Raw genomic sequence first — 25,100 nt, 5'->3', positions numbered from 1 at the left:
CAGTATTTACAGAGTTTCTCCGGGAGTGTGTCAGTATTTACAGATGGTCTCCGGGAGTGTGTCAGTATTTACAGAGTTTCTCCGGGAGTGTGTCAGTATTTACAGAGTTTCTCTGGGAGTGTGTCAGTATTTACAGAGGGTCTCCGGGTGTGTGTCAGTATTTACAGAGTTTTTCCGGGAGTGCGTCAGTATTTACAGAGGGTCTCCGGGAGTGTGTCAGTATTTGCAGAGTTTCTCCGGGAGTGTGTCAGTATTTACAGATGGTCTCCTAGAGTGTGTCAGTATTTACAGAGTTTCTCCGGGAGTGTGTCAGTATTTACAGAGTTTCTCCGGGAGTGTGTCAGTATTTACAGAGTTTCTCCGGGAGTGTGTCAGTATTTACAGAGGGTCACTGGGAGTGTGTCAGTATTTACAGAGTTTCTCCGGGAGTGTGTCAGTATTTACAGAGTGTCTCCGTGAGTGTCATTATTTACAGAGGGTCTCCGGGTGTGTGTCAGTATTTACAGAGTTTCTCCGGGAGTGTGTCAGTGTTTACAGAGGGTCTCCGGGAGTGTGTCAGTATTTACAGAGTTTCTCCGGGAGTGTGTCAGTATTTACAGAGGGTCTCTGGGAGTGTGTCAGTATTTACAGAGTTTCTCCGGGAGTGTGTCAGTATTTAAAGAGGGTCTCCGGGGGTGTGTCAGTATTTACAGAGGGTCTCCGTGAGTGTGTCATTATTTACAGAGGGTATCCGGGAGTGTGTCAGTATTTACAGAGGGTATCCGGGAGTGTGTCAGTATTTACAGAGGGTCTCCGGGAGTGTGTCAGTATTTACAGAGGGTCTCCGGGAGTTTGCCGTATTTACAGAGGGTCTCTGGGAGTGTGTCAGTATTTACAGAGGGTATCCGGGAGTGTGTCAGTATTTACAGAGGGTATCCGGGAGTGTGTCAGTATTTACAGAGGGTCTCCGGGAGTGTGTCAGTATTTACAGAGGGTCACTGGGAGTGTGTCAGTATTTACAGAGTTTCTCCGGGAGTGTGTCAGTATTTACAGAGTGTCACTGTGAGTGTGTCAGTATTTACAGAGGGTCTCCGTGAGAGTGTCAGTATTTACAGAGGGTCTCCGGGTGTGTGTCAGTATTTACAGAGTGTCACCGTGAGTGTGTCAGTATTTACAGAGTTTCTCCGGGAGTGTGTCAGTATTTACAGAGTGTCACTGTGAGTGTGTCAGTATTTACAGAGTTTCTCCGGGAGTGTGTCAGTATTTACAGAGGGTCTCCGGGAGTGTGTCAGTATTTACAGAGTTTCTCCGGGAGTGTGTCAGTATTTACAGATGGTCTCCGGGAGTGTGTCAGTATTTACAGAGTTTCTCCGGGAGTGTGTCAGTATTTACAGAGTTTCTCCGGGAGTGTGTCAGTATTTACAGAGTTTCTCCGGGAGTGTGTCAGTATTTACAGAGGGTCACTGGGAGTGTGTCAGTATTTACAGAGTTTCTCCGGGAGTGTGTCAGTATTTACAGAGGGTCACTGGGTATCTGTCAGTATTTACAGAGGGTCACTGGGAGTGTGCCATTATTTACAGAGGGTCTCCGGGAGTGGTGTCAGTATTTATAGACGGTCTCCGGGAATGTGTCAGTATTTACAGAGGGTCTCCGGGAGTGTGTCAGTATTTACAGAGGGTCACTGGGAGTCTGTCAGTATTTACAGAGGTCCACGGTGAGTGTGTCAGTATTTACAGAGGGTCTCCGGAGTGTGTCTGTGTTTACACAGGGTCTCCGGGAGTGTGTCAGTATCTACAGAGGGCATCCGGGTGTGTGTCAGTATTTACAGAGGGTCTTCGGGAGTGTGTCAGTATTTACAGAGTTTCTGTGGGAGTGTGTCAATATTTACAGAGGGTCTTCGGGAGTGTGTCAGTATTTTCAGAGTTTCTGCGGGAGTGTGTCAGTATTTACAGAGGGTCTCCGGGAGTGTGTCAGTATTTACAGAGGGTCTTCGTGAGTGTGTCAGTATTTTCAGAGTTTCTGCGGGAGTGTGTCAGTATTTACTGAGATTCTCCGGGAGTGTGTCAATATTTACAGAGGGTCTTCGGAGTGTGTCAGTATTTTCAGAGTTTCTGCGGAGTGTGTCAGTATTTACAGAGGGTCTCCGGGAGTGTGTCAGTATTTACAGAGGGTCTTCGTGAGTGTGTCAGTATTTTCAGAGTTTCTCCGGGAGTGTGTCAGTATTTACAGAGTTTCTCCGGGAGTGTGTCAGTATTTACAGAGGGTCTCCGGGAGTGTGTTTGTATTTACAGAGGGTATCTAGGAGTGTGTCAGTATTTACAGAGGGTATCCGGGAGTGTGTCAGTATTTACAGAGGCTATCCGGGAGTGTGTTTGTATTTACAGAGGGTATCCGGGAGTGTGTCAGTATTTACAGAGGGTTTCCGGGCGTGTGTCAGTATTTACAGAGGGTCTCCGGGAGTGTGTCAGCATTTACAGAGGGTATCCGGGCGGTGTGTCAGCATTTAAATAATAATAGTCGTTTATTGTCACAAGTAGGCTTCACAGAAGTTACTGTGAAAAGTCCCTAGTCGTCACATTCCGGGTGGACGGTACGGGAATTGAACCCGCGCTGCTGGCATTGTTCAGCATTACAAGCCAGCTGTTTAGCCCACTGCGCTAAACCAGCCCCATACAGAGTGTCTCTAGGAGCATGTCCGTATTTACAGAAGGTCTCCAGGAATGTTTCAGTATTTACACAGAATCCCTGTTGTGTCGGAGATTTTTAATCGTGAATTGCTCACTGTTGCGGGCAAACAGTTCATTCACTCCATTTTGGCGGAAGAAAGGGCTGAATTCTGGCTCATCGAGGAATGAATTGTCGGGTTACCGAGTGAGAAAATCTCCCAGAGCAGGATCCCGTAGGACCAGACATCACTCTGCACGGTGTACACACAATCAAAGATACTCTCTGGAGCCATCCACTTCACTGGGAGACGAGCCTAAAAGCAAAACAGCAGGTCTTAGAAAACACTGATGGGAGAAACAGGAGGCAACGTCATAATAATCACACGGACGCACAGGAAATAAAAACCTGAGAGTTGGAAATAGGAGCAGGTGTCGGCCATTCAGCCCATCGAGCCTGCTTTCCCATTCCAAACCATCATGGCCGGATCTTCTGCCTCAACTCCACTTCCCCACCGTTCCTAAAATCCCCTGAATCCCCGAGAGACGGAAAACTCAGATCAGGATGAGCAGGGTCTAGGGGATAGAAGATAATCTTCAGGGTGAAAATCCTGAAAACTCAATCTCGGACTATCAGGATGTATTTTTCCTTTCTGTTTTTTCCCCCCCGATGTTTCCATCAAATTTGGGTAAATTGTAGACTTCCTCTCATTAACCTCTCATGGATCACATTTTGACACCAACTCTGACTCGAATTTCTCACAGACAATATTGAGCCTGTGGCCCCTGTACATCCAGAAGATAGGTAAGTCGATGCTGGGGAAAACCACCACCTGGAGGTTCCCCTCCAAGTCACTCACCATCCTGGTTTGGAAATACATCGGCGTTGCTTCAATCCTGTCAAAAATCCTGGATCGCGTCCCTAACAGCACTGTGGGTGTACCTACACCATATGATCCGCAGAGATTCAAGAAGGCAACTCACCACCACCTTCTCAAGGGGATGGGCAATAAATGTTGGCCTCGCCAGTGATGATTGCGTGTTGAGTAAAACGAATCAGGGCTGGGAGTTGGGATGTTTAGGACTGTCTAACTCAGCACCACTCAGGGATACCTACTAAACCATGGAGCCCTGTTGCTATCAGACCCCTCGGTGATTTTTAAACTCACATTGCCTTTGACGATGTAGTTCGAGTCGTTCATGATGTCTCTCGCCAAACCGAAGTCGCAGATCTTGGCGACGCGTCCTTCCGTCAGTAAAATGTTCCTCGCAGCAAGATCACGGTGGATGCACTGCAATAAAAACCCAGAAACCATCATTCACCTTCAGAGAGGTCAACTTTGCAAAGCTGATGCCACAATCTCAATTGGCGCACCTCGATTCCATCGGACCCCCATGTTTATCCATCTCCCACTGAGAGAATCAGACAGTTCCTTCCCCATTATTAAACCAAAGGGTGATGAAACACAATGGGATCACCCCCCCCCCCCCCACCCACCCTCACCACCCCCACCCCCCACCCCCTCTCCCCGCCACTTTCGGGTTGGCAAACCTGTACATAGGATGCTCTTGCTGTCGAGGGAGTGCAGAGATGGTTTACCAGGCTGATTCCTGGGATGGCGGGGCTGATGTATGAGGAGAGATTGAGTCGGTTAGGATTGTATTTCCTGGAGTTCAGAAGAATGAGGGGGGAATCTCTTGGAGAACTATAACGTTCGAACAGGACTCGACAGGGTAGATGCAGGAAGGACGTTCCCGATGGTGGGTGTGTCCAGAACCAGGGGTCACAGTCTGAGGATACAGGGTAAACCATTTAGGACAGGGATAAGGGGCGGGATTCTTCCCTACCCGGCGGGACAGGCCACTCCGGTGCCGAGGAGTGGCGTGAACCACTCCGGCATTGGGCCGCCCGGAAGGTGTGGAATCCTCCGCACCTGTAGGGGCTAGGCCGGTGCCGGTGGGGTTGGCGCCGCGCCAGCCGGTGGCAAAGGGCTTCACGCCGTGCCAACCGGCAACAAAGGGCTTCACGCTGTGCCAACAGGCGCCAACGGGCCTCCGCCTGCCGGCACGAGGTGGCGCATGCGCGGGAGTGGCAGCGTGTGCTGGCGTCATCCCAGCGCATGCGCAGGGGGGTTCTTCTCAGCGCTGGCCATGGTGGAGGCCGTTACAGCGGCCGGTGCGGAGGGAAAGAGTGCCCCCACGGCACAGGCCCGCCCGCGGATCGGTGGGCCCCGATCGTGGGTCAGGCCACCGTGCCCCCCCCCCCCCCCCCGGTGCCAGATCCCCCCCCCCCCCCCCCCCCCCCTCCGGCGGGGTTCGGAGAATCCCGCCCAAGATATTTCTTCACCCAGAGAGTGGTGAGCCTGTGGAATTCTCTACCACAGAAAACTGTTGAGGATAAACTCTTGCATGTTTGCAAGAAGGAGTTAGATCGAGCTCTGGGCGAATGGGATCAAAGGATATGTGGGGAAAGCAGGATCAGGCCATTGAGTTGGATGATCAGCCATGATCATAATGAATGGTGGAGCAGGTTTGAAGGGCCGAACGGTCCACTCCTGTTCCCATTTCAGGGGCTGGTTTAGCACATTGGGCTAAACAGCTGGCTTGTAATGCAGAACAAGACCAGGAGCGCGGGTTCAGTTCCCGTTCCGGCCTCCCCGAACAGGCGCCGGAATGTGGCGACTCGGGGCTTTTCACAGTAACTCCATTGAAGCCTACTTGTGACAATAAGCGATTATTATTATTGATATTATTTTTTATGTTTCTATCCCTCAAGCCCATCTACTGAGCAGCTCAGCGAATAGCATCCCATCCGCCATCTTCAATATTTATTCCCTCCACCACCGACGCACAGTGGTGGCCGTGTGCACCATCTACAAGATGCACTGCAGCAACTCGCCAAGGCTCCTGAGACAGCACCTTCCAAACCCACAACCACTACCATCTAGAAGGACAAGGGGAGCAGATACCTGGGAATGCCACCACGTGGAACTCCCCCCTCCAAGCCACACACCATCCTGACTTGGAACTGTCACATCTATCCTCACTATTGCTGGGTCTCCTGGAACTCCTTCCCTATCAGCACTGTGGGTGTACCTGCACCGCATGCAGTGGCTCAAGACGGCAGCTCACCAGCAACCTCTCAACACCAATTAAGGATGGACAATAAATGCTGACCTTGCCAGCGATGCCTACAATCCTACGAACAAAATAAAATACGCTCAGCATGCAAAGGGAAGGTAAATGCAAGGAGCAGGCAGAATTACTGGATAGGGACAGGAATGGAAATCCATCGGCCAGGAGTACTGAGCCTAAATGTAGCATGTCCACCTGGACGTGACCAGCTAGCTTATTCCAGATCCGGTAATTGGGGCTGGGGTCTTGGAGGTGTATGTGTCTCAGGAACACAGTGGATCACACTTGCCGAGTTCAATCTGTACTCACATTTCTGGAGGACAGGAAATCCATCCCAGTCGCAACTTGGTAAGAGAAGCTCAGAAGGTCTTCAACGTCCAATGGCAATTGGTCTTCATCTTCTGTTTGAAGAACAGAGTCTAGTTAGTTGGGGAGGGAGGGGAGTCAGTGAAGGGGGAGTGGGTCAATTTTCCTTCCCAACGTTTTGGCTGAAGGGTTATTAGAGAGGAGGCACCATCCCATTGTTACCAACATCCCAGGAACAAATATTAAAAATTCCCTTTGCGATGTAAATAAAACAATCGCGGTCAATGGTCCCCATGGCGAGGAATAGAATCTGAATGAATAATTGGCCTTAAAGTGACAAATCCACAATGGAATAGCGCTATGCCTAGACAGAGATTGCATCCTGCCTCACTCCGGGGCTACATGTGACTCCCAGCATGGTTGGCTGCTCATCTCTCGCTGAAGTGGTTTAGCTTCTCAATTGTATCAGACCCAAGAGATGGGTCAAAAAGAAAGTCAACCACCACCATCAAAGGGCAAATAATGATTGGGCAGTAAATGCCGGCCTTGCCCATAACCTCCACAGCCCCAGAAGAATATGTGTATATATTCAAAGATTGACAATGATCGGAATATTTTCATGCTTACCTTCCATAGTTTGGGAATCTGTTTGAGAAATCATTGGGCTCATACTGGACAATCTTGGCCTCATGGGCAGGTAACCTTCCGAGTAGTCGCTGTGGGAAAGACAAGGCGACTCCTTTAAATCAGTTTCATTCAGCAGCACCGCCCAGGTTGAAAGCGAAGAGTGGAGAGACTCTGTCAGGAAGAGGTTTCAAACAGCCTTTGGTGGGGGGGAGTGGGGGGGGGGGGGGGGGGGGGGGGGGGGGGCGGGGGGGGGGGGTCGGCTGTTACCTCAGTTGGATGGATCGTCAGCGTGTGGTTCAGAATAATGTCAACGATGCAGGTTCCATTTCCATTGAGGCAAAGTGCCTCAAGCTTTTAATCAGTTGAATCCCACTATTAGAGAGAGAGAGAGCGCGAAGCCGATAGTCCCATGTGGCTTTCTCCGATGAGGCTCTTTACCCACCTAAAGCAGGGTGGAGATGATTAAGGGAACAATGAGTGAGGGAGGGTGGGTCTTTGCTTGGGCACAGGGTGGAGGGAGGAGGAAGAGTTTTGATTGGACTTATTCCTGGAGGTTTTGACCTCCTGCCTCAAGTGGCCCACCTCCCCACACCCTCATTATTGGTTACCCGGTATAGTCACCCTTGTGGTGCCCCGCCTTCCTATAATCAATCAGAAAGCAACCCAATTGCATAATGCTTGATTCTCAGGTAAACAGTCTGCTTCACCATCCCTCTCACCATTTTGCTTTTCACACTTCATTGAATCATCTTCTGGCTTTTTCTCTCGGCAGTGGCCGGGATGTCATAGAATCATAGAATTTACAGTGCAGAAGGAGGCCATTCGGCCCATTGTGTCAGCACCAGTCTTGGAAGGAGCACCCTACTTAAGCCCATGCCTCCACCCTATCCCCGTAACCCAGTAACCCGACCTAACATTTTAGGACACTATGGGACAATTTAGCATGGCCAATCCAACCAACCTGCACATCTTTGGACTGTGGGAGGAAACCGGAGCACCCGGAGGAAACCCACACACACAGGGGGAGAATGTGCAGACTCCGCACAGACAGTGACCCAGCGGGGAATCGAACCTGGGACCCTGGCGCCGTGAGGCTGTGCCACCCCCCCCAAACTTCAATTCTTGGAAATTGCAGAGTCATCATGGAGAGTTGGCAACTTTAGACAGAAGGTGCTGGGTTTTTGGCACTCGAGAGGAGCCAGTAAAATAATTTCTAAAGAGCACTGAACTCAGTATCACTAAAAGCAGGAGGCGAGTTAAGAAGGAATGAGAGGTTGAAGAGAGGGAGAGTCTGCCAAGCAATGACTTTACTGCTGTGTTCCCTCTAGGTTTGTGAGGAAGGGGGTTAGAAAGGTCTGGGAAAGTCAGGATTTGGCTGGATCTGGGCCTCAGAGATTTGGGAATGGTTGGGCATTTGGTACAAAATAGAAGATTGTGGTTCACCAAGACTTTGGAGGCAGGCTGACAGAGTGATCGAAAACCTCCCTTGAAGATGTCAAAACGTCTCGCTACCTTAAGGGCCGTTTGTGGTGGGACAGGTTCTTATAATTATTCAGCGCATCGCAGCAGGTCAGGTACTGGGCCTTGCTCTTCAGGAAGTTCAATAAATCGCCATAGCAACAGTATTCCGTGATGACAAGAACTGGGCCTACAATTCAAAGGCAAATCATGTTAAGTAAAAGTGAGGATCAGAATTCTTTGTGGAGAGTCCATTGCTCATCTTGTAATGCAAAACTCCGGCAGTATTATATATCGTAATGTCACATGACAATAATATGAAACTTGCACCAAATCCCGCCAACCCATGATCGCTGAACTTGATTGACAACCAGACCACACTGCTTTGATTTAAAAATTCTCATCTTTATTTTCAAATCCATGCAGGGGCTTTTCACAGTAACTTCATTGAAGCCTACTTGTGACAATAAGTGATTATTATTATATTATTATTATGTCCTTGTCCTGCCACAGCTCTGATACCTCCTCCAGCCCAACAACCCCTCGGGAATCGGCGGGGCGGGCAACTCCAGCGCCGAGGAGTGGCACAAACCACTCCGGCGTCGGGCCGCCCCGAAGGTGCAGAATCCTCCGCACCTTCAGTGGCGAGGCTGGCGTCGGGGTGGTTTGTGCCGCGCCGACTGGCGGGGAAGGGGCTTGGCACCACGCCAACCGGTGCCGAAGGGTCTCCACCGCCCTGCGCAAGTTGGTGCATGGGCAGGAACGCCAGCGTGTGCTGGCCTCATCCCAGCGCATGCACAGGGGGGTTTCATCTCCGCGTCGGCCATGGTGGAGGACCACAGCGGCCGACGTGGAAAAATAGAGTGCCCCCATGGCACAGGCCCGCCCGCGGATCGGTGGGCCCCGATAGCGGGCCAGGCCGCCGTGGGGACACCTCCCGGGGCCAGATCCCCCCGCGCCCCACCCGAGGACCCCGGAGGCCGCCCGCGCAGCCAGGTCCCGCCGGTAAGTACCTACTCTAATTTACGCCGGGCTGGAGACTCGCCAGGGGGGCCGCTGCTAGCGGACGCTGACCGGTGCAGCGTGATTCCCGCCCCCACCAAATCCCCGGCGCTGGAGAATTTGGCAGCCGGTGGGGGCGGGATTCATGCTGCCCCCCCCCCCTCCCCCGCCGATTCTCCGGCCCGGCGGGGGGGGGGTCGGAGAATCCCGTCCATTGTCTTTTTACCACGAGTGGACCCCGTCTTCAGCTGCCAATCCCTAAACTCTGGGATTCCATCCCGGAATTTCTCCACATCCCTCTCTCGTTCCTCCTTCAGGATGCCCCGTAGAATCTACCTCTTTGGACACCTGTCCTGATAATCAATATAGTCCCGAAGTTAATCGGTGCTAAATTTGGTTAGATTGCAGGTGCTACCTAAATGCAAGTTGTTGTTATGCGCGGCCTCAGTGGTACAAACGCTGATGGTCACCTCTCACCTCCGAGTGTGCAGGCTCCCAGAAGGTTGACAACGTGCGTGTGCTGCCCGAGGTGACTCAGGATCTTCAGCTCGGACATCAAGGCCTCTTTCTCGGTCGAATGGGCACTGGCTAAAAGTGACAAATGAGGAAGAGTGTTAGCAAATTATGTGGTGCACATATTCAGGTGTTTGATTTTGTTTTAAATGTGGGATGGGGGTGGGCAGCTCAGACCCCTCCATTAGACGGGATGGAGTTGTGGTTCCAGTGTTGTGTCATGTGAGAGTCCCTTTAAGAAATGGATGTGTAAGCAATGTACCTTTAAGAAAACAGTGATGTCAGAGAGTGGGTGGAACTCAGCTCAGGTCAGCCATTTTGCAGCTTTTTAGTTTCAGTTTAAAAGCAGTGTTTGTGTGTCTGTGTGTTTCCAGAGAGCTGCAAGTTTTGCAGTTTGGTTTTGCTGAGAGCAGCTAAAAAGTGCCTGGCTGGTTTTGCTGAGAGCAGTTTAAAAGTAGAAAGCCAGTTTGAGACAGTCTGTGCCATTCTACAGAAAATATATATATCCTTTAACCTGATGTTATTCTGTTTAAAGGTGTTAAGTCTCTTGGAAGTTTGAAGGAACATTTTCAGGAAGTATTTACTGTTGCAATATTTTCTAAGTTATCTTTGAAAAGTATGGAGTGTTAAGAGATCCAATGTTTATTTAAGATGTTAAGTTGAGTTCATGGAATAAACAGTGTTTTGTGTTTAAAAACCCACGTGTCCATAATTGTAATCCCACACCGAGGGAAAAAGCCGTGTGCTCGGAAAAGCAACAAATCCATTAAAGGGTGAGGTTGGCTGAACTACATGATACATTTTGGGGTTCTAGAACAATTGGGGGCTCGAGGGGGATAAAAGTCTATCGATTGGATTGGCTTTTGTGAACTTAAAGACAGTGAAGGATTGTTGCTTTTCCGGTGTGGTATTTTAGTTTAAGTGGGGAGAGTGTTGTGAACAATGGCTCTTTCAGCGGCTCAGAAGTTTTTGGGGGTGGAGAATGTCACACGCAGTACTTTACGGACAGAAACGAAAAGCTGACTGTTAGATTTGGCAAGAACATTGCAGTTAACCTTACCTGACAAAATGCGAAAAGATGAGGTAATTATGGCGGTGGTTAAGCATTTAAAGTTGCCTGAGATAGAGTTTGACTCATTGGAAATAGCAAAAATTCAGTTGCAAATTAAACAAATGGAACATCAGAAAGAATTAAAGCGGCTGGAATATGAGAGTGAGAGAGAGGAAAAAGAAAGAGAAAGAGAGAGATAGGAAAAAGAAAAGGAGAGAGAAGAAAGGAGAAAAGAAAGAATAGCCCTAGCAGAACAAAAAGAAAAAGAAAGGGAGATACAGATCAGGGAAAAAGATAAAGAGAGGGAGTTTGAACTTCAGAAAATGGCCATGAAACATGACAATCAATTAAAATTGGCAGACATAAAGGGAAACGTACAGTTGGATGATAGTGATGAGGATAGTGAGAAAGAGCGTCATAGCCGAAGGCTTGGTGGGAATCTATTTAACTATGTCCAAGCATTGCCAAGGTTTGACGAGAAGGAAGTGGAAGCCTTTTTCATTTAATTTGAGAAAGTAGCTAAACAAATGAAATGGCCACAGGACATGTGGGTGTTACTGATTCAAACAAAGCTGGTAGGTAGAGCTAGTGAAGTGTTTGCATCACTACCGGAGGAGGTATCTGGAACGTATGAGGATGTGAAGAAATCCATCTTTAGTGCAAATGAGCTAGTGCTTGAAGCTTACAGACAAAGGTTTAGAAATTTAAGGAAAGAATTTGGTCAAACATACATGGAGTTTGAAAGGCTCAAACAGAGTAATTTTGAGAGGTGGATAAGGGCTTTGAAAATAGACCAAACGTATGAAGCTCTCAGAGAAATTATACTTTTGGAGGAGTTTAAAAATTCTATTCCTGATGCAGTGAGAACTCATGTGGAAGAACAGAGGGTTAAAACTGCGAGATTAGCAGCAGAAATGGCAGATGATTATGAATTAGTTCATAAATCAAAGATTGGTTTCCGACATCAGTTTCAGCCGGTGAGGGATAAAAACTGGGGACATGAGAAATTCTCAAGTGGTAAAGGTAAAGGTGATCTGATGGGAGACAATAAAGATAGTGTACCTCAGATTAAAAAAGAAATCCAGGAGGGTGGAAAAGAAATGAAAAGTTTCAAATGTTTTCACTGTAATAAACTAAGCCATGTAAAGTCACAGTGTTGGTGGTTGAAGAAAAGCACTGGAAAGGCTGATGTGGTAAAACAGGATAAGACAGTGGGGTTTGTTAAAGTGGTAAAGGAAAGCCCAAGGGAAGTGAAGGAGGTGCAAACGATTGTACAGCCTGTTCAAGAAGTAATTGTTAAGAAGGTGCCAGATGCCTTTAAAGAATTTACTTGTGTGGGTAAAGTTCACTCATGTGTATCAGGAGGAGCAGGTAAATAAGTCACAATTTTAAGAGATACAGGGGCTAGTCAATCTTTAATGGTAAGAGATGAGGAATTACGTAGTTTGGGAAGAATGTTGCCAGAAAAGGTGGTTATATGTGGAATTCAGGGTGAGAGGAGCAGCGTTCCATTATATAAGGTAAGGTTGGAAAGTCCAGTGAAGAGTGGTGAAGTGGTAGTAGGAGTAATAGATAAACTATCTTGTCCAGGAATACAGTTTATCTTGGGCAATTGGGTAATGATATAGCTGGATCGCAGGTGGGAGTGATGCCTACTGTGGTTAATAAGCCAGTGGAAAAGTGTTGAAGGACGAATATCCTGGGATTTTTCCGTATTGTGTAGTAACAAGGTCGCAAAGTCACAGGGTAATACAAGAGGAGAAATCAAAGAGTGAAGATGAAGTTGAAGCGCAATTATCAGAAATGATTTTTGATCAGATGGTTGAAAAAGAACAAGAACAGGTGGAGGATGAGGCGGATATTTTTAGTTCAGGAAAATTGGCGGAGTTACAACAGAAAGATGTAGAACTAAAACGGCTATATCAGAAAGCATATACGGAAGAGGAATCTGAGTGTATACCAGAGTGTTAGTACCGTAAAAATGATGTCTTGATGAGGAAATGGAGACCTGCACATATGCAGGCGGATGAAAAGTGGGCAGAAGTTCATCAAGTAGTATTGTCGGCAGGGTATAGAAAGGAGGTGTTGCGAGTTGCACATGAGGTACCAGTGGGAGGTCATTTGCGAATAAGGAAAACTCAAGCTAAAATCCAGAAACATTTTTATTGGCCTGGACTACATAAAGATGTAGTTAAATTTGTCAATCATGTCACACATGTCAAGTGATAGGGAAACCTCAAGCAGTGATAAAACCAGCGCCCTTAATACCCATTCCAGCATTTGAGAAACCTTTTACAAGGGTCCTAATCGATTGTGTAGGACCGCTTCCTAAAACAAAAAGTGGGAATCAATATCTTTTGACTGTAATGGATGTGTCTACTAGGTTTCCAGAGGCCATTCCAGTACATAATATTACAGCTAAAAGGATTGTGGAGGAGTTACTTAAATTATTTACTAGATATGGACTACCCACAGAAATTCAATTGGATCAAGGATCAAATTCTACTTCAAAGTTATTCAAAGAAGTTATGGATAGCTTAGGAATAAAGCAATTTAAATCAACTGCGTACCATCCAGAATCACAGGGAGCATTAGAAAGGTGGCATCAGACATTAAAGATCATGTTGAGGGCGTATTGTCAAGATTATCCCGAGGATTGGGATAAAGGAATCCCATTCGTATTGCTTGCAATTAGGGATGCACCTAATGTGTCTACCAAATTTATTCCTTTTGAACTAATTTTTGGTCATGAGGTAAGAGGACCACTTAAATTGATTAAAGAAGGATTGGTGGGTGAGAAATCGGAAATTACATTATTGGATTACGTGTCAAATTTTAGGGAACGATTAAATAGAGCAGGTGAATTGGCGAGACAACATTTGAAAGTTGCACAAAATGTGATGAAACGGGTAGCGGACACGAAATCCAAAGTTCGTAGTTTTGCCAGTGGGGATAAAGTTTTATGTTGTTACCAGTGGTAGGTGAGCCTTTAAAAGCTTGGTTTTGTGGACCTTATCAGATTGAAAGGAAATTAAATGAGGTGAATTATGTGGTAAAAACACCAGATAGAAGGAAGACTCACCGCGTGTGTCATGTGAATATGCTTCAAAGGTACTTTGAAAGGGAAGGAGAGAAAAAGGAGGTTTTAATGATTCTAACTCAAAGAGACGAACCAAATCCTGGGGCGGGATTCTCCGCAATCGGCGCGATGTCCGCCGACCGGCGCCAAAAACACGCGAATCAGTCCGGCATCGCGCCGCCCCAAAGGTGCGGAATTCTCCGCATCTTGAGGGGCCGAGCCCTCACCTTGAGGGGCTAGGCCCGCGCCAGACTGATTTCCGCCCCACCAGCTGGCGGGAAAGGTCTTTGGTGCCCCGCCAGCTGGCGCGGAAATGACTTTGCCGTGCGGCGCATGCGCGGGAGCGTCAGCGGCCGCTCATGGCATCCCCGCGCATGCGCAGTGGAGGGGGTCTCCTCCGCCTCCGCCATAGTGGAGACCATGGCGAAGGCGGAAGGAAAAGAGTGCCCCCACGGCACAGACCCGCCCGTGGATCAGTGGGCCCCGATCGCGGGCCAGGCCACCATTAGGGCACCCCCCGGGGCCAGATCGCCCCGCGCCCCCCCCCCCCCCAGGACCCCGGAGCCCGCCCGCGCCGCCTTGTCCCGCCAGTAAGAGAGGTGGTTTGATTCTCGCCGGCGGGACAGGCATTCCAGCAGCAGGACTTCGGCCCATCGCGGGTCGGAGAATCGCCGGGGGGGGGGGGGCCCGCCAACCGGCGCGGCACGATTCCCACCCCCGCCGAATATCCGGTGCCGGAGAATTCGGCAACCGGCGGGGGCGGGATTCACGCCAGCCCCCGGCGATTCTCCGACCCGGCTGGGGGTCGGAGAATCACGCCCCAGATGACTGTGAATTTGACATACCTCAAATTAAATTGGAAAATGAGGATGTTCTCAAAAATTGGGATGAATTGTTAAGTTACCTTCCAGAGGAAAAACGAACTGACCTGAAAGAGTTATTGATATCACATGGGCAAGTTTGTAGAGATAAATTGGGAAGTACTAAAATGGCTGCACATGATGTAGATGTGGGAAATGCTGTTCCTATCAAACAACATCCATATAGACTTAACCCTTTAAAATTGGCACAGGTTAACAAAGAGATTGAGAGTATGCTGAAAAATGGCATAATTGAAGTGGGTTGCAGCCAATGGAGCTCACCCATAGTGATGGTACCTAAACCAGACAGTACCCAACGGTTGTGTGTGGACTATAGAAAGGTGAATGCAGTTACAAGAACGGACTCTTATCCTGTCCCACCATTGAATGATTGCATTGAGAAAGTGGGACAATCTGCTTTTATTTCCAACTTCCAGACATGGAAAGAACATTTAAACCATCATATGGAGTTCTTCGATCGACTTCAGGTGGCGGGTTTGGTGATGAACCTAGCCGAAAGTGAATTTGGAGAAGCCCGAATCACTTTCCTTGCGGAGTTTCCGTTACCTTCAAGACAAAGGGAAATAATGCAATCTCTTAGCATGAATGAATTTGATCGATCCTTTGTGCAAAAGTTTTGTGGCGTGTTTACTCCACTGATGGAAGTGCCAAAGAAACCAAAAAAATTTCAATGGACAGCGGACTTTCAACAGGCATTTGACTGCCTGAAAGCTGTGATCACCAATGTTCCTGCATTGGAGAATTGCAAGGGACTCTTGCGGTCAGATTGAACTAAAGTATCTGTTTCCAAAGAGAAATGCCGAGGAATAGAGGAATGGATGGATCGTGCAGAGACTTTGTTCAAAGAGACTGTCAATTTTGGTTAAAGGAAGAAGAACAAAGAAAAATGGATTATCTTGTTATACCTGTTTGCGTGTGCTGTTTTTTTTTTTAAACGAAAAGGTATATTTACTGTGCACATTTCTTAGTGGATGGTGCAAAAGTGAAAAATGAAACCATCTTGAAGTTGATGGGGGTTTGTTTCTTGGAGGGAGGTGTCATGTGAGAGTCTCTTTAAGAAATGGATGTTTAAGCAATGTACCTTTAAGAAAACAGTGATGTCAGAGAGTGGGTGGAGCTCAGCTCAGGTCAGCCATTTTGCAGGTTTTTAGTTTCAGTTTAAAAGCAGTGTTTGTGTGTCTGTGTGTTTCGAGAGAGCTGCAAGTTTTGCAGTTTGGTTTTGCTGAGAGCAGCTAAAAAGTGCCTGGCTGGTTTTGCTGAGAGCAGTTTAAAAGTAGAAAGCCAGTTTGAGACAGTCTGTGCCATTCTACAGAAAATATATAATATATATATGAAATGAAAATCGCTTATTGGCTTCAAAGAAGTTACTGTGAAAAGCCCCTAGTCGCCACATTCCGGCACCTGTTCGGGAAGGCTGGTGCGGGAATTGAACCGTGCTGCCTTGGTCTGCTTTAAAAGCCAGCGAGTTAGCCCAGTGAGCTAAACCAGCCCCTGCTTTAACCTGTTGTGATACTGTTTAAAGGTGTTAAGTCTCTTGGAAGTTTGAAGGAACATTTTCAGGAAGTGTTTACTGTTGCAATATTTTCTGAGTTATCTTTGAAAAGTATGGGGTGTTAAGAGATCCAATGTTTATTTAAGATGTTAAGTTGAGTTCATGGAATAAACAGTGTTTTGTGTTTAAAAACCCACGTGTCCATAATTGTAATCCCACACCTAGGGAAAAAGTTGTGTGCTCGAAAAAGCAACAAATCCATTAAAGGGTGAGGTTGGTTGAACTCCATGATACATTTTGGGGTTCTGAAAACGCCCCGCCCATAACAATTGCAAGAATGTTTGGCCTTAAACTGGCAAGGCTTGACTGCTCGTGGTCGGATCCAAAAGTGGGGGTTGCTTCATTCACAGTCTTCCCCCTCAAGATCTGCCCCCTCCCGCACCCCGGATGTTCCACCGTCCCCGTCCCCCCTCCACCTCCGGCCTCGCACACCATTCCACCCCTACCCACCATATCCCCTCATTCACCTCCAGGACCTTCTGACCTGATCCTGCCGCGAATCTGCCACCCCCATCCCCGTCCCGTCCCCGGAACACACGCCTCATCCCGCTCCTTAATGTCCAGGAGTGGATGCAGTTATGTCAGTGGCCATCGCTCCCAGGGGGGCGCTGTTGATGCCAAAAAGCTGCCTGCCAATCAGATTGGCTGACAGCTCATGGAGGCTGCACTTCCTCCTCAGTTGGGTGGGGAAGATCGCTCTCCGGCCAATTAACTCTCTTTGGAGCAGCCATTGGGGCCATGGGTGAGATCGCCACTGACTTGGTTGGTGGTGAGTTAGGATGGTACCATAGAAGAATAGAACCTTCGAATTCTACAGTGCAGAAAGAGGCCATTGGTCCTATCACGTTTTCACTGACCTTCTGAAAGAGCACCCTATCTTGGCCCACTCCCCCACGTTATCTCTGTAATCCCACCTAAACTCATAGAATCATAGAATTTACACTGCAGAATGAGGCCATTAAGCCAATTCAGTCTGCCCGGCCCTTGGAAAGAGCACCCTACTTAAGTCCACGCCTCCACCCTATCACCATAGCCTGGTAATCACCTCACATTTTGGACACTAAGGGGCAATTTAGCATGGCCAATCCGCCTGACTGAACTGGACTGTGGGAGGAAACCGGAGCACCCGGAGGAAACCCACGCAGACACGAGGAGACCCCACACAGACAGTGACCCAAGCCGGGTGAGTCAGCAGTGCTAACCACCGTGACACCCATGTCCTGTCACTCATTAAATTCTGCCTTTAGTCACTCTCTGCAGTGGTCAAGCGCTGAATAGTATCACAACCTTCTCAGTGCAACTAGGGTTGGGCAATCAATGCCAGTCGTGTCAGTCAGATGCTCATATGCCAGACCAGGTATCCAGTCACTATCACAATAGCTCGTCAGATGAGGACTGGATTGGGTTCAAATGTGATTCCCTCTGATGCTCAGTGAACTGGAGGTGGGTGTGATCGCTCTTTCTAGATTGAACTGGAGGTGGGTGTGATCGCTCTTTCTAGATTGAACTGGAGGTGGGCGTGATCGCTCTTTCTAGAATGAACTGGAGGTGGGTGTGATCGCTCTTTCTAGATTGAACTGGAGGTGGGTGTGATCGCTCTTTCTAGATTGAACTGGAGGTGGGTGTGATCGCTCTTTCTAGATTGAACTGGAGGTGGGTGTGATCGCTCCTTCTAGGTTGTGGTATGACTGCTAGATTTCCCAACATAATAATTGTGACCACATTTCAACTTAATAGACTGTATGACGGACGTGAGTGAGATCGTACAATTTAATAGCAACGTGAATCTTTCATGTGCTCCCAATTGTTGGGGCTATTGTTGGAAAATGCTGCACAGCCTGGGATTCTGATCGCGTTGACAACAGAGGGTGTAAAGAAGGGTCATTAATTAAACTCTAGGGGAAAATGCAGTTTAGTCGTTCCAAAATCTGGCTGAAATTCAGCTTGAGAATTTCAGGAATTAAACACTGCCTGGGTCTTCCATACCTCAGTGAGGTAAATGGTTATAGACCATAAGAAATAGAAAGAGGAATAGACCTTTCGGACCCCCGAGCCTACTCCGCCATCCAATAGGATCATGGCTGATCTAACATTCCTCACATTAACTTTCCCCGTAACCCTCAATTCCCTTACTGATCAATAATCTATCTCAACCTTAAATATACACAACGATTCTGCCCCCACATCTCTCGGTGGTAAGGAGTTCCAAAGCCTCACAACCCTCTGAGAGAAGAAATGCCTCCTCATCTCAGTCTTAAATGGACATCCCTTTGTCCTGAGACGGTGCCCTCTGGTCCTAGACTCTCCCAGGAGTGAAGCATCCTCTCAGCATTTACCCTGTCAAGCTCCTTGAGAATCCTATATGTTTCAATGAGATCGCCCCTTGTTCTTCTAAATTCCAACGAGTAAAGTGCCCAGACATGGCAGCAATTGTAAACGAGATTTAAATTCAATGATTTTCCACAGATCAGTATTACTGCAGAGAGAGTCACGGCCCCCAGTGATGGGCGTGGGGAGAAGGTCACAACCCTCCCCTGCCTCCACCATTGTTAGTGGAGAGATCATGACCCCCAGTGATGGAGGTGAACTGAGGGTCCGACAGGGGTCAGTCAAACCTCTTACGTTTCAGCATCTTCACTGCCACCTTGATAGCTGAGTCCTCTTTGTCCAGTCCATACGCAGTGGCCTCAACAACCTTCCCAAATGCTCCAGCTCCGAGGATCTTGCCTGGGAAGAGAAGGTTTCAGGTAGTTAGTTCCGGGACGCAGGCGGCACAAAGCCACATCCTTCAGGACTAAGAACAGAAAATGCTGGGAAAACTCGGCAGCAACTGTGGAGTGAGAAACATGTTCATGTTTCGAGTTCAGTATGACTCTTATTCGGGAACTTCACTGAAGAAGAATGATACGGACACAAAATGCTAACTCCGTTTCTCTCTCTCCACAGATGCTGCCAGACCTGCCGAGTTTTTCCTGCCATTTTCTGTTTTTATTTTAGATTTCTAAGATTCCAAGATTCACCAAGAGCCCTAGCCCCAAGCTGATGGGGTCCTTGCTTAAAGATGATGGCAAGATTTTACCTCACTCAATACCCATTCATTCACACAGAGTTAAACCTGGGCTACATATCACCGAACGCAATTCTAACATCAGACCTCAGTGCTTTCCACCCAGTCTCACACTGCAGGGAGATAGACAATGAGGGAGATGGACGATGACCATCTATACTGAATCTATATTGAAAAGATGGTGGGGAGCCGCCGTTCTTGAACCGCTGCAGTGCATGTGGTGTAGGTACACCCACGGTGCTGTTAGGGAGGGAGTTCCAGCATTTTGACCCAGCGGCAGTGAAGGAATGGAGATATATTTCCAAGTCAGGATGGTGTGTGTACTGGGCCTCCACACTGTAACACCACCACTGCTCCCCCGTCCCCCCCAACACAAAATACTCATTGTCTCCATATACAGGTGAAGGATTTACACTTTGAAGAACAACTGGCCCCACACCCTTTACAAAACTTACTGCACAGACCATTCAGCCCAACAAGGTCATGCTGGTGTTTATGCTGTACGCGAGGCTCCTCCCATCTCTCTTCATCGCACTCCCATCAACATACCCCTCTGTTCATTCGTCCACATGTGTTTATCAAGCTTCCCCTTACATGTATCGATACTATTTACCTCAATTAACCCCGGTGGTAGCGAGGTCCATATTCCCACCACTCTGTGGACAATGCTGTTTTTTCCTCTGAATTTCCTATTGGATTTATTAGTTACTGTCTAACATCTGTAATCCCTAGTTCTGGTTTCCCAAATTAATGCAAACCTCTTCTCAATGTTGACCCTATCGAACCCGAGCTCTATTCGGCACTCTTAGTCTTCTCTATTCTAATAAAATAACTCCAGTCTGTTCAGTCTATACTCTCAGTTCTGGAAACAACTTTGTGCAATTTCTTTTGCACCTTCTCGAGTACCTTTATATCTTTTTGTAACATAAAGACCATGGGCATGATTCTCTGTCCGTTCACAGCAGCAGGATTCTCTGTCCGTTCCCGGCAGTGGGATTCTCCGTCTGTTCACACCATCGGGATTCTCCGTCCGTTCACACCATCGGGATTCTCCATCCGTTCCCGGCAGCGGGATTCTCCATCCGTTCACACCATCGGGATTCTCCATCCGTTCACACAATCGGGATTCTCTGTCCGGTCACACAATCGGGATTCTCCGTCCGTTCACACCATCGGGATTCTCCGTCTGTTCACACCATCGGGATTCTCTGTCCGTTCACGGCAGCGGGATTCTCCGTCCGTTCACACCATCGGGATTCTCCGTCCGTTCACACCATCGGGATTCTCCGTCCGTTCACACCATCGGGATTCTCTGTCCGTTCACACCATCGGGATTCTCCGTCCGTTCACAGCAGCGGGATTCTCTGTCCGTTCACAGCAGCGGGATTCTCTGTCCGTTCACACCATCGGGATTCTCCGTCTGTTCACAGCAGCGGGATTCTCCATCCGTTCACACCATCGGGATTCTCCGTCTGTTCACACCATCGGGATTCTCTGTCCGTTCACGGCAGCGGGATTCTCCGTCCGTTCACACCATCGGGATTCTCCGTCCGTTCACACCATCGGGATTCTCCGTCCGTTCACACCATCGGGATTCTCCGTCCGTTCACACCATCGGGATTCTCTGTCCGTTCACACAATCGGGATTCTCTGTCCGTTCACACCATCGGGATTCTCCGTCCGTTCACAGCAGCGGGATTCTCCGTCCGTTCACACCATCGGGATTCTCCGTCCGTTCACACCATCGGGATTCTCCGTCCGTTCACACCATCGGGATTCTCCGTCCGTTCACACCATCGGGATTCTCTGTCCGTTCACACAATCGGGATTCTCCGTCCGTTCACACAATCGGGATTCTCTGTCCGTTCACACCATCGGGATTCTCCGTCTGTTCACAGCAGCGGGATTCTCCATCCGTTCACACAATCGGGATTCTCTGTCCGTTCCCGGCAGCGGGATTCTCTGTCCGTTCACAGCAGTGGGATTCTCCGTCTGTTCACACCATCGGGATTCTCCATCCGTTCACGGCAGCGGGATTCTCTGTCCGTTCCCGGCAGCGGGATTCTCCGTCCGTTCCCGGCAGCGGGATTCTCTGTCCGTTCCCGGCAGCGGGATTCTCCGTCCGTTCCCGGCAGCGGGATTCTCCGTCCGTTCCCGGCAGCGAGATTCTCTGTCCGTTCCCGGCAGCGGGATTCTCTGTCCGTTCACACCATCGGGATTCTCCGTCTGTTCACAGCAGCGGGATTCTCCATCCGTTCACACAATCGGGATTCTCTGTCCGTTCCCGGCAGCGGGATTCTCCGTCCGTTCACACCATCGGGATTCTCCGTCTGTTCACAGCAGCGGGATTCTCCATCCGTTCACACCATCGGGATTCTCCGTCTGTTCACACCATCGGGATTCTCCGTCCGTTCACACCATCGGGATTCTCCATCCGTTCCCGGCAGCGGGATTCTCTGTCCGTTCACACCATCGGGATTCTCCGTCCGTTCACACCATCGGGATTCTCCGTCCGTTCACACCATCGGGATTCTCCGTCCGTTCACACCATCGGGATTCTCCGTCCGTTCACAGCAGCGGGATTCTCCGTCCGTTCACACCATCGGGATTCTCTGTCCGTTCACACCATCGGGATTCTCCGTCCGTTTCCGGCAGCAGGATTCTCTGTCCGTTCACAGCAGCGGGATTCTCCGTCCGTTCACACCATCGGGATTCTCTGTCCGTTCACACCATCGGGATTCTCCGTCCATTCACACCATCGGGATTCTCCGTCCGTTCACACCATCGGGATTCTCCGTCCGTTCCCGGCAGCGGGATTCTCTGTCCGTTCACGGCAGCGGGATTCTCTGTCCGTTCACACCATCGGGATTCTCTGTCCGTTCACGGCAGCGGGATTCTCTGTCCGTTCACGGCAGGGGGATTCTCTGTCCGTTCACGGCAGGGGGATTCTCTGTCCGTTCACACCATCGGGATTCTCTGTCCGTTCACAGCAGCGGGATTCTCTGTCCGTTCACACCATCGGGATTCTCTGTCCGGTCACACAATCGGGATTCTCTGTCCGGTCACACAATCGGGATTCTCTGTCCGTTCACACCATCGGGATTCTCCGTCCGTTCACACCATCGGGATTCTCTGTCCGTTCACAGCAGCGGGATTCTCTGTCCGTTCACGGCAGCGGGATTCTCCGTCCGTTCACACCATCGGGATTCTCTGTCCATTCACGGCAGCGGGATTCTCTGTCCGTTCACGGCAGCGGGATTCTCTGTCCGTTCACAGCAGCGGGATTCTCCGTCCGTTCACACCATCGGGATTCTCCGTCTGTTCACACCATCGGGATTCTCCGTCCGTTCACACCATCGGGATTCTCTGTCCATTCACGGCAGCGGGATTCTCTGTCCGTTCACGGCAGGGGGATTCTCTGTCCGTTCACAGCAGCGGGATTCTCTGTCCGTTCCCGGCAGCGGGATTCTCCGTCTGTTCACACCATCGGGATTCTCTGTCCATTCACGGCAGCGGGATTCTCTGTCCGTTCACAGCAGCGGGATTCTCCGTCCGTTCACACCATCGGGATTCTCTGTCCATTCACGGCAGCGGGATTCTCTGTCCGTTCACAGCAGCGGGATTCTCTGTCCGTTCACGGCAGGGGGATTCTCCGTCCGTTCACACCATCGGGATTCTCCGTCCGTTCACGGCAGGGGGATTCTCTGTCCGTTCACGGCAGCGAGATTCTCTGTCCGTTCACGGCAGCGGGATTCTCTGTCCGTTCACGGCAGCGGGATTCTCCGTCCGTTCACACCATCGGGATTCTCCGTCCGTTCACGGCAGGGGGATTCTCTGTCCGTTCACAGCAGCGGGATTCTCTGTCCGTTCACGGCAGGGGGATTCTCCGTCCGTTCACACCATCGGGATTCTCTGTCCATTCACGGCAGCGGGATTCTCTGTCCGTTCACGGCAGCGGGATTCTCTGTCCGTTCACAGCAGGGGGATTCTCCGTCCGTTCACACCATCGGGATTCTCTGTCCATTCACGGCAGCGGGATTCTCTGTCCGTTCACGGCAGGGGGATTCTCTGTCCGTTCACAGCAGCGGGATTCTCTGTCCGTTCACGGCAGGGGGATTCTCTGTCCGTTCACACCATCGGGATTCTCTGTCCATTCACGGCAGCGGGATTCTCTGTCCGTTCACGGCAGCGGGATTCTCTGTCCGTTCACGGCAGGGGGATTCTCTGTCCGTTCACGGCAGCGGGATTCTCTGTCCGTTCACAGCAGCGGGATTCTCTGTCCGTTCACGGCAGGGGGATTCTCCGTCCGTTCACACCATCGGGATTCTCTGTCCATTCACGGCAGCGGGATTCTCTGTCCGTTCACGGCAGCGGGATTCTCTGTCCGTTCACGGCAGGGGGATTCTCCGCCCGTTCACACCATCGGGATTCTCCGTCCGTTCACGGCAGGGGGATTCTCTGTCCGTTCACGGCAGGGGGATTCTCTGTCCGTTCACGGCAGGGGGATTCTCTGTCCATTCACGGCAGCGAGATTCTCTGTCCGTTCACGGCAGCGGGATTCTCTGTCCGTTCACACCATCGGGATTCTCTGTCCGTTCACACAATCGGGATTCTCTGTCCGTTCACGGCAGCGGGATTCTCTGTCCGTTCACAGCAGCGGGATTCTCCGTCCGTTCACACCATCGGGATTCTCCGTCCGTTCACAGCAGCGGGATTCTCTGTCCGGTCACACAATCGGGATTCTCTGTCCGTTCACACCATCGGGAATCTCCGCCTGTTCACACTATCGGGATTCTCCGCCTGTTCACACAATCGGGGGGCGTCATTCTCCGCCGGCGGGAGTCTCCGTTCTGCCGGCGCTCGGGGGTTTCCCGACAGCGTGGGGCTGCCCCACAATGGGAAACCCCATTGACCGGCCGGTGTTACGGAGACTCCCGCCGGCCGGTCGGCGCAGAAATGTGGCGGGGCGGGTAGGAGAAATTCGCCCGGGATTCTCCGTCTGTTCACACCATCGGGATTCTCTGTCCGTTCACAGCAGCGGGATTCTCCGTCTGTTCACACCATCGGGATTCTCCGTCCGTTCACACAATCGGGATTCTCTGTCCGTTCACAGCAGCGGGATTCTCTGTCCGTTCACACCATCGGGATTCTCCGTCCGTTCACACAATCGGGATTCTCTGTCCGTTCACAGCAGCGGGATTCTCCGTCTGTTCACAGCAGCGGGATTCTCTGTCCGTTCACACCATCGGGATTCTCCGTCTGTTCACACCATTGGGATTCTCCGTCCGTTCACACAATCGGGATTCTCTGTCCGTTCCCGGCAGCGGGATTCTCCGTCCGTTCACGGCAGCGGGATTCTCCGTCTGTTCACGGCAGCGGGATTCTCCGTCCGTGCACGGCAGCGGGATTCTCCGTCCGTTCACACAATTGGGATTCTCCGTCCGTTCACAGCAGCGGGATTCTCCGTCCGTTCCCGGCAGCGGGATTCTCCGTCCGTTCACACCATCGGGATTCTCCGTCCGTTCACACAATCGGGATTCTCCGTCTGTTCACACCATCGGGATTCTCCGTCCGTTCACACAATCGGGATTCTCCGTCTGTTCACACAATCGGGATTCTCCGTCTGTTCACACAATCGGGATTCTCCGTCCGTTCCCGGCAGCGGGATTCTCCGTCCGTTCACACCATCGGGATTCTCTGTCCGTTCACGGCAGCGGGATTCTCTGTCCGTTCACAGCAGCGGGATTCTCCGTCCGTTCACACCATCGGGATTCTCCGTCCGTTCAC

General features: G+C 50.0%; 1 protein-coding gene across 1 annotated transcript in view; it reads right to left on the bottom strand.

Annotated features, from left to right (window-relative positions):
- LOC140427136 (macrophage colony-stimulating factor 1 receptor-like) overlaps positions 1–25,100 on the bottom strand; it is a 65,467-nt gene that overhangs the window by 8,198 nt on the left and 32,169 nt on the right. Inside the window, exons 8-14 of the mRNA XM_072512677.1 lie at positions 18,869–18,973; positions 9,648–9,758; positions 8,223–8,358; positions 6,711–6,799; positions 6,087–6,178; positions 3,812–3,934; positions 2,848–2,959 (exon numbers count right to left, since the gene is read on the bottom strand). Of these exons, the coding sequence (XP_072368778.1) occupies positions 2,848–2,959; positions 3,812–3,934; positions 6,087–6,178; positions 6,711–6,799; positions 8,223–8,358; positions 9,648–9,758; positions 18,869–18,973 (768 nt within the window). The remainder of the gene's footprint in view (positions 1–2,847; positions 2,960–3,811; positions 3,935–6,086; positions 6,179–6,710; positions 6,800–8,222; positions 8,359–9,647; positions 9,759–18,868; positions 18,974–25,100) is intronic.

Source organism: Scyliorhinus torazame, chromosome 7 (genome assembly GCF_047496885.1).
Source record: "Scyliorhinus torazame isolate Kashiwa2021f chromosome 7, sScyTor2.1, whole genome shotgun sequence".
Taxonomy (NCBI): domain Eukaryota; kingdom Metazoa; phylum Chordata; class Chondrichthyes; order Carcharhiniformes; family Scyliorhinidae; genus Scyliorhinus; species Scyliorhinus torazame.
Note: the sequence above shows the minus strand (reverse complement) of the source record. Positions and strands in the feature narration are given on the sequence as shown.